The sequence below is a fragment of the Sinocyclocheilus anshuiensis genome, unplaced genomic scaffold (assembly GCF_001515605.1).
Source record: "Sinocyclocheilus anshuiensis isolate Anshui unplaced genomic scaffold, SAMN03320099.WGS_v1.1 scaffold150, whole genome shotgun sequence".
In the NCBI taxonomy this organism is placed as follows: Eukaryota; Metazoa; Chordata; class Actinopteri; order Cypriniformes; family Cyprinidae; genus Sinocyclocheilus; species Sinocyclocheilus anshuiensis.
Genome location: NW_015546025.1, coordinates 369714 through 379006, shown reverse-complemented (window position 1 = coordinate 379006; position 9293 = coordinate 369714). Strand labels below are relative to the sequence as shown.

The following is a 9293-nucleotide window of genomic DNA, read 5'->3' as shown; positions in this document are numbered from 1 at the left end:
GTATTTCCTCAGCGACCAGCACGGATCAGCTCCAGGCATGACGAAGCGGATATCGTCCTCTTTTGGAAGGCCAAACAAAGTAGTTTCGCTTTCACAACTAAACACAGCGCCTTCACGACATGGCGGTGGCGGCAACAACAATACTACAGCGAGAATAAAAGTTACGCCTTCTTTCTTTGCATGAAGATTTGGGTGGCGTTATGCAAATCTTCCCACATCGTGATGTAGACATGTGGGGGCGTGTTAGAATGAGCCATTTTAGGTAGGCGTGGCTGACTCTTAACTTTTATAAAGAATATCTCTTTGGATTTGAGACTTTAGTCTTTGCAACTTTACAGATCTTCTTTATGCACCAAGAGCTTGTAACACTCCAAAGAGAAAGGAAAAATTGAAATCGCATCATATGACCCCTTTAAGCAGGCCACCAACACCACTATGCTGGAGAGCCTTCTGTTCCCTGGACTTACATTTGTGTACATAAAAGATGCCGACTTTAAGTCCTTCTGGGAAGTTTATGCTTACAAACATGGAAGCTGTAATTATAAATTGATTTTGTAAATGTAATTATGAAGTGACTTTTTTGATAGAAAAATTTGTAATTTCTTCTGGCAACTTTCACCTTTTTCACTTAATAACAAGGCCACACCTTATACAACAATGAAGAGCTTTATCTATTTTACCCTATGAACTGGCACATAGAATCACTGAAAATGTAGTTTGATTACCAAGCCTATCACCTTATGAAGTGTCTCAGTGTGTAGAATTTTAATAATTAAGAATGTTTCCCGGTGACATTATAATGCCAACTTATTTTTGAGTCTGCTTTTCTATCACGAGATCATAATGGCAAACTGCTGTTCTTTCACAATTTTATCAAAGACCAAACTCAAAGTAGAGAAGACATTTAATATAAGTGAGGTTTTTATCTTGACAGATCCGTCTTTGATTGCACTCTTGTCAAAATCCAGTGTCTGAAAGTAAATTTTGAAGTATTAAAAGTCCTCCCTTGGCGAACAGTGAGTTGCCATCACTTTCACAATATCTCTCTGCCTGTCAGTGAATTGGGGACTTTTCATTGACTTGGCAAGTCTCTGCTTTTATTGGGTGAATGACGCTGCCAAATTATGTTTTGTGACCCATACAAACTGAAAGGCTTGATTTCGTACTCTTCTTGACTTTGCTAAAATTCACAATCATTTTGAGTGATAAATGTCTACTGTTTAGCTGACTGGCCAAAGGTTGAAGCTGCTACCACTCTGACACTGAAAACATGTTCTCGCTTTTGCTCTATTTTCTCAATTATTTACAGTTTACTCCTGTTAATGTGGACCATGGCTTGCTAGAGTTTGCTAAGTCATAAGCCAAGGTAGAAGCATGTGCATTGGAAGATTATTTGTTTGTATTTGTGTAATGAGGTTTTCTGAAAGGCTACGACCTTAATCTTTATAGACTCATGCATCTTTGTGTAATTATACAGTGATGAAACGTTTTAATAAAGCACCATATGTGGGTGCCTCTCCTTGGTATGCGGGCTGTCAGCCCTGGAGCCAGTGTTTGCTTTCCAGGGTTAATTTGGGTTGGCTGTGCCCCATGTGATAAATTCAAATCTTCCATGTTATGTGTGCTTTTTTTCATGGCCAATTCAGGTTGCATGTTCGAGTCCATATGTGTTAGCACAGATTAACATTCACATTGGACCTCAGTAATGAGAAACCAATTGCCTTACCGCCATTTAGAGGGAACCACAGTGCATTTAGACTACATTTCATGCCGTGGTGGAGCCGGCAAAGCTTATGATTGTGCATCTGTATGGCACGGCTTTTGGGGAATTGTCTCTCTCTTTGCCCTTATCAGTTTCCTCGCTCATCTAATTATGCCTGTGCATTACAGCAGCACTAGGTCACTTTAGAGGTGCTGATCTATTATATTGTCCCATTTGGTCACTGGATTTTGATTTGCCTGGATGCTATTCTTGTTTTCAGTGCTTGGGGTCTGTGATTGACTTGTTTATTAGTTATTAGCACCAAGTAGGGCTGTCACAATATCAGATTTTTTTCCAACATGAGGTGCGGCAATAGTAACTACACACTGCATCATTGTTGTTTTGTTCAGTTTATAATGTGTGACAACCAGCATTAAGGTGCAATGCCGCCACCTACTGTGTTGGAGTGTCAACCAGATGGTTAATGGTGCTTATTTACAACAAAGGTAATTCAATGGTCAGTGACAGGAAATGTTGGCTTAATGATCATATTTATGGGAGAAGCATCACCCCAAGCTCAGCAAGCGAGGACATGCAGCAAGTGTGTTGCTTTGAGCTGCTTAGCAACTGTGATCATAAAAGGGGGAAGCATACACCCCTAATACAACAGCAGCAAGTCTAATACAAAAGCATGTTGTATAAAATTAAAGTGTCTAACATGCTATTAACACATGAAGGGGGAAGCATCACCCCAAGTGCAGCAAGCATGTTGCTCAAGCTGCTTTAAAGCAAATGTGTGATTGTAAAGGGGGAAGCGTACACCCCTAGCAGCCGCAAGGTAAATACAACAAGCATGTTGTATATTGCATAATTAGTATACCGGTGGCAGTCCGGCAGAGAAAGCATACACCCTGCGGAAATAACTTCGAATGATTGTTCGCAATAGCATTCAGTGAATAGAATGAAACAACGATAATAATACAACAAAACATGAAAAGAGGAGAAAAAGAAAAAGAAAAAATCATAGCGACGAGAACCCTTTACTAGATTAGACGGATCCCATAGATTTTTTGAGCATCTAAAATGTCCTTAAGTCCAGGACGAACATAACGTTCGTATGTGACAGAAGACCATCGTCCAAGACATAGGTCTTCAACCCTGCTCCTGGAGACCCACTGTCCTGCAAAGTTTATTTTCAGCCTGCTTCAACACACCTGCCTATGATTTTTTTAAGCAGTCCTAAATACCCTGGTTAGCTGAACCAGAGATTGTCTTACTGTTAGGAGATGAGCGGGTCTGTATTACTTACTATTGGAGAAAGCGCAACGGTCAACTTGGATCACTGTACCTTAATAACCAATCACATTACAGCCTTGATGTCATTGAATTTCAGTCAGAGTTGTGCAACACTCAATCGCCGTTTACGGATCCCATAGGAATGAATGAGAAGTGCCATAAGCTGAATCTCATCTGTCGCAAAAAGTCAGTGATTTCTCTTATAAAACGGCTTTTTTTGTGGTTTAAACTCTAAAAATAGTTCAAACCAAAAGTATTGTTTAGTGTAAAACATGTTGGAGATTAGCCGATAGGCTGTCGATTCATTAAATGATAAGCTGTTTCCTCTAAAAAGCTGTTTATTCAGCGGAGTGAAGCCTCTCCTACATTGACATCCATTAAAAAAAACGGCCTCTGGTCTCCTTTCCCATGTACTGTCAAAGCGGAAGCTGGTTGCAGGCTTGCCTTCTAGTTGCTTTGGTTGAACTCCGCAGGACAATGAGTCTGCAGGATTGAAGACCTCTGATTTATGATATATGTGTAGCATTAACTTGGTATCAACATTTCATTTTTTAAATATCAGTTAGTCACATTTTTCAGTTGAAGTATATTGCGAGGAGCCATTCAAACACAGTAGGGTCAGTGTTTAAAATGTGATTGAGTGAGATTTAAATATTTTCATTTGAATGTGCTTGACTGCAATGATATTGAATAATGTCAGTTTAGTTGAAGTTTAGTTGACATGCTTTTTAAATTTGTGTCAGTGGGTTAAAAATGCTAATTAACATGAATGGCAGTATAGCATTTAACAATATATTTGAAAAGAAATGTTACCATTAGCATCTGTTGAGATGCTCAAGAGTGAAATTGACCATCAATCTTTCCTAATCAAAAAAGAATCCTCAGAAGTGAGCGGTGTCGCTCGCATTTCACTATCTAATCAATTTCAGATTATATAGTCAAATATAGATATAATCAAATCCCATCCCTACATAGTTTTCTCATTGAATAGCTGGTGTCACAGAAATAAAAATTGGTGCCCATTACTATTTCATGGTGGCTTAAAAAAATTATTTATACCTATATACATTTGACACACAGCTCTCTAAGTTTGACTTAAATATTAATGCACTATGGCTGTAATTTTCAATATGTTATCAGTGATCAGCATATTTATATGGTGGCAGAATTGTTACATTATTCCAAATAAATAGATAATGATCCACAAATAAATGTAAAAAGATTTACAAAAAATTAAACATATTGACAAATAAATAGAATGAGATTCACAAATAAATAATGATATTTGCAAATAAAAAACATATTCACAAATACATTTTTATGTCACAAACACAACTTTGCCAGCCATTCATTTGTGAATTGCGTCCTGTACATTTGTAGATCGCTGCACGCATTTGTGGATTGCTCGCTGCGCATTTGTGGATTTTAAAACATTTCTAGCGTCAAGACGCTGACAATCCACAAATGTATGGACTCCACCCACCATCTACTCGAGCCAATCAGATAACAGCCACACTTCGCTGACCAATCATAGCATGTTCTCGCTATAACCAATCTCGTTTTGCTTTACAATCAGGGCGGTCTCTTCCTGAAATAACTTCATTCATAATATGCATTGACTCAAATAGGAAATATAAGGGACATAAAAATGTATAGAGTAAAAGATGTTTAAAATTGGATTTCGTTAGATCATTAGACTGTGTATCAAGCCAAGCCACAGTATATTTTACATGCCTTTGAAAATGCCAGAGAAACAGCGCTTTAAATCACGGCTATGGGAACAATGCTGTACTGGATACAAACTCGTCATGGAAGCATCATTCAAGATGGAAAGAAAAGCGTCAATAAGTAACTGACTAATAACTGACTGGATTCAACCTCATGATAAACATGCGAGTTTGTGTAATAGGTTAAATTGCGTTTTTCAGTGAAGCAGTTTGGATGAGATGGATATGGATATGAGCAGCTAAGTGGAGCTAACAATGTATATAGCATTATAAATAATATTTTCAAACATTAATTAAAAGTATTACAAAGTTATTGCCAAAAATATAAGTGGGTTCTTTTTTAAATGTGGTGCAGGTGTGTTGAAAATAAATGGATATAAATGTAAGACAAGAGATATTTATTGGTTAAAACACTTGATCACGCAAACAATATTTCATATGAATCAGACTTACTAGTTTTGTTTGTAAAAGTTACTTAACAGCATCCAAAGTAGGTTTTTATTTACATTGTCCACTTGCAAAACTCCAGTACTACACGCTGCAGTGATGCTGAGACAGGTGCTCAGATGGTCATTTTGGCCCATAATTGATATTATACGTGTTATTATGCCCTATAATTGTTACCGCAATTGTGCTTTAAAAGGCTAAATAAACCATGTCTTACGCCGTGTCTCTGCTCGCTGTCGTGCTGCACTCCAACAGCTGTAACTGCAACTGGACGCATTAAAGGAAGTGTGCGAAACATTTGTCCTTCATCGTGTGGCGTCTCGTCCAGAGTAGACCGCGTCGCAGTAGATTTATATTTGTTTTGGATGCGTCGCGAGGGTATTACTAATTATGTTTGTGATCTCTGAATGATCATAAATTGTGTTCACTGATCCTGATGGAAATATAAAGAAACCGTACTCTCCAACAATCTTTTAAAAACCTGATTGTAAAGCAAAACGTGATTGGTTATAGCAAGAACGTGCTACGATTGGTCAGCGAAGTGTGCAGTTTCTGTGCTATGGTGGGGCCTGAAACCTGACTGAAATTGGTGTGCGCCTTGACGCTAGAAATGTCTCAAAATCCACAAATACGTGCAGCGATCTACAAAAGCACAGTGAGCTATCCACAAATGCACGCAGCGATCTACAAATGCACAGGACATGATTCACAAATAAATGCCAGGCAAAGTTGTGTTTGTAGAATAAAAAGATATTTGTGAATATGTTTTTTATTTTCAAGTCTCATTTTTTTATTTGTGAATATAATTAATGTTTGTGAAACTCTTGTGGTATTCTCATTCTATTTATTTTGTGAATATGTTTAGTTTTTGTTAATCGCTTTACATTTATTTGAGGACCATAATCTATTCATTTGGAATAATGCAACAATTTTACCCCCATATATTTATTAGTGAAGTATTAGTAAACGGTGGAATAATGCTGCTCTTGACCTTTCATCTGATGATAAAGGAAAAGTTAATGACTCTTCAAGCGTTAGAACTTGCCTTAAAGTATGACTTTAATTCACTTCTTTGATTTGTTATGGTGCCGTTCATAATTGCATCCCATGGGTGCCTGGGGATTGTTCCATCTACTAAGATGCTTCTAGATAACACTCCTCACAAACAGTCTACTTTTAATTAAATGTTTCCCCCTCCTGAAAAAAAGTTCTGTGGGGCTATTTTTTAAGCACCCTTCCTTGAGCTCATTTGTAACCTGTGTACTTGGATTTGGCATATTTCTGCAGGCTTTTTCAGAGGCTCCATTTACTGTTATAATAAGCAGAAGGGGGAAAATGGTGTGTGTGATTGCTATTCCCAAGAGGAGGAGAGAGCAATTACAATGGGCTAGTAGAGAGATCAGTCGTATGTGAAGTTGCTGATCATTTTTGCCAGTGCCTGTCTTAGGGCTCTTGCTAAGAATAATTGGGGTGATCTGAGCCCCCAGTCTGCCTTTATGAATGCACTAACTTGTATCAGTGAAAGCCCAGACCGAGGCTAAACACTTGAGTGCTAACATTCATAAACGTTAAAGGGGTCATATGACAAATTTAATTTTTTTGGAAGAGTTCAATGTACTAGGAACACGTATAGTAACTCATAACTGAAAACCCCAGTTTGAAAAGACGATTAAAAAATAAATAAATAAATAACTTGCACCAAGCTTCTGCAACTTTTTGATGTTAGCAATATTTCACACATTTGCACACATTTACAAGTGTGACTTTTTGTTTAATGACATGATATAATACTAATTTACCCTAAAGTAGTAAAAAAAAAATCATGCATTTTTTTTTGGTATTTTAGGCCATTTAGTTCTTATTCAGGTCTTGTTTTTATATTTCTCCATTTCACCATCATTTGAATAGGCAAATAAGCAGTACAGTAAAAGTCTACAAAGTTGAAACAAAGAAAAATATGAGAATCTATCTTATATTTGGGCCAGGTTTCTGCCATCTGTTTAAAAAAAAATATATATATATATATATACTTCAAATTTCAGCATGGGTTTTTCCTCTCAAAATGTAATAAGACTTTACAAAGAGGTTTTTATTAAAGAATGGACCCCGAGCAAAACCATGTACAACATCATTTCATTTGTCATATGACAAACCTCGATTATCTTGGTTAAATGAACAGATCCTTTAATCATACATTGAACTCTTTTGGGCAGGTGGATGACATCCTCGGGGAAGAGCGGCCCCACACAAGCAAGCAGAAGGCCCCAGCATCAGACCACACCCCGCCACTGGCCACTGTTGTTGAGGAAGCAGCCCAAACATCGACCAGAGAAGAAGTCTGTGTAACAGGGAATGTGCCAAGGTATTACACCTCCAGTGCCAGTAAAGGAAAATTATACTTTTTTTCATGAATTGTCGAAACTCGAATGATGAATTTCATTATGGGGTTCTGTGTAACCTGTAATATGCATGAAGTGCTTTACCGACAAAATAGGGCTCTGTGATTGAGCTTTAAACCTCTTGCTTCAGTGGCGTAAGTGTTGATTAGCGACACTGCTGTGCCCGATTTCCAGCAGGCCCTTGTACTCCCAAAACTGCCACTGTCTTCGGCAAATAGCATTACCAGTTGCCATGGCAATGTCTGGAATTAGAGATCTAGCAGAAGGTTGGGTCACGTCCTCTTACATCTTCCTGTCCAAGCACAAATGCCCCACCCGCTGCCCAGACTTCTGTCCGACACTGGTGTAGTCGGTGGGATGTTGTCAGATCAGCGTGTGTGAGGAGCTGCTTTCTGGGCCGGCCCACTCTTGTCTGGAGCAGCTAAACGGACAGAAGCAGCACACTTGTCTTTTATCATATGGCTCATACTGCACCCATTTCCCACCAGAAAATTAGACCCGTCCCACTTTATCTAGTTTCTCTGCTTCCCAGCAGTCATTAGCAGAACCACAGCGCTGTGTCTGCTGCCTGTGCCAACTCAATGAATGCAGTAGCGTAATCGTTAGGAGTTCAGAGCGGTGAACAATGAGATGTGGAAGAGAAAAATAATTTATTTGTCTCTCAAATTGTCTATTTGGCTCCAGAAGGACCTGCATCCAGTGATTACAGCTTCTCAGAGCAATCTGGTTTTCTCACCTGGTATTCTCATGTTCTTCTTTTTTATAATTTCCACACTTTTTTGTCCTCTGAAGTCGGTGAGATCAGAGGATGGTAAAGTTTTTTTTGCACTTATTTCGTTCTTGACGACAAACATTTTTTTCTGGTGCGGGTAGGGTCTCACGTTTTCGTCTGTATGTAGATTTAAAATGAAAAGATTAACTATTAAGCAGAAGACGTAACAAGAGTTATAGAAGCAGAAGACCTAAGGGATTGGGTAGGTGAATAAACATGGAGAGTAGTGAGATATGAAGGTGCTAAATTATGAAGAGCCTTGTAAGTGAAACGTAAAATCTTAAATTGAATCTGGTATTTAACTGGAAGTCAGTGGAGTTGTCTTAAGAACGGTCTTATAAACGTTGCAATTTTCCACGCACATATCGGGATTCATAAAAAATAAACTAGGCGTAAATATGTGCGCACCGTACGGACACTCGAGGATTGCTTGGCACATGATAATTCCGCTTTAAATTGTGTTCTAAATAGTAAAACTCATGTTCTGAGAAAATACTTTTGCGCGAATAATAATGATAATTTTTCTGAACTTGCCTTTGTTTGATGGCTTTGGAACATAGATGGTAATGACAGACATAAGGATGCGCTCGTTTATCAAACAGTCCATTGGTCTGATGACAGTAGAACCTCTGTTCACAGGTGTCGCGCACAGACAGTAGCCTAATGATAACCCCTTTTGTGCTCGTCACAATATTGTGACAAACACCATATTTAAAAGATACAATTTGAAGGAAACTGTAAGATATGCGCGTTTTATTTTCAAAATGTTTTGTTATTGATGCGGTGAGTCAGCTTCACTGCAAAAAAAATAAGGCCTATCTCTTTCCATAAAAATATAGGCTATAAACATTCTAAAATATATGTTTACCTTTTAGGCAAATTGCATAAATTAGAATAGTGATGTCTCAAAACGCATTTATAGTCCGTATCTCATATTTTCCTAACGTATT

The 9293-nt window shown here is 38.1% G+C and overlaps 1 protein-coding gene across 1 annotated transcript in view; it reads left to right on the top strand.

The window, feature by feature from the left end:
* Positions 1-9293, top strand: part of LOC107698650 (RNA polymerase II subunit A C-terminal domain phosphatase-like) — a 127008-nt gene that overhangs the window by 72390 nt on the left and 45325 nt on the right. The window contains exon 12 of the mRNA XM_016499722.1: positions 7386-7534. Within this exon, the coding sequence (XP_016355208.1) occupies positions 7386-7534 (149 nt within the window). The remainder of the gene's footprint in view (positions 1-7385; positions 7535-9293) is intronic.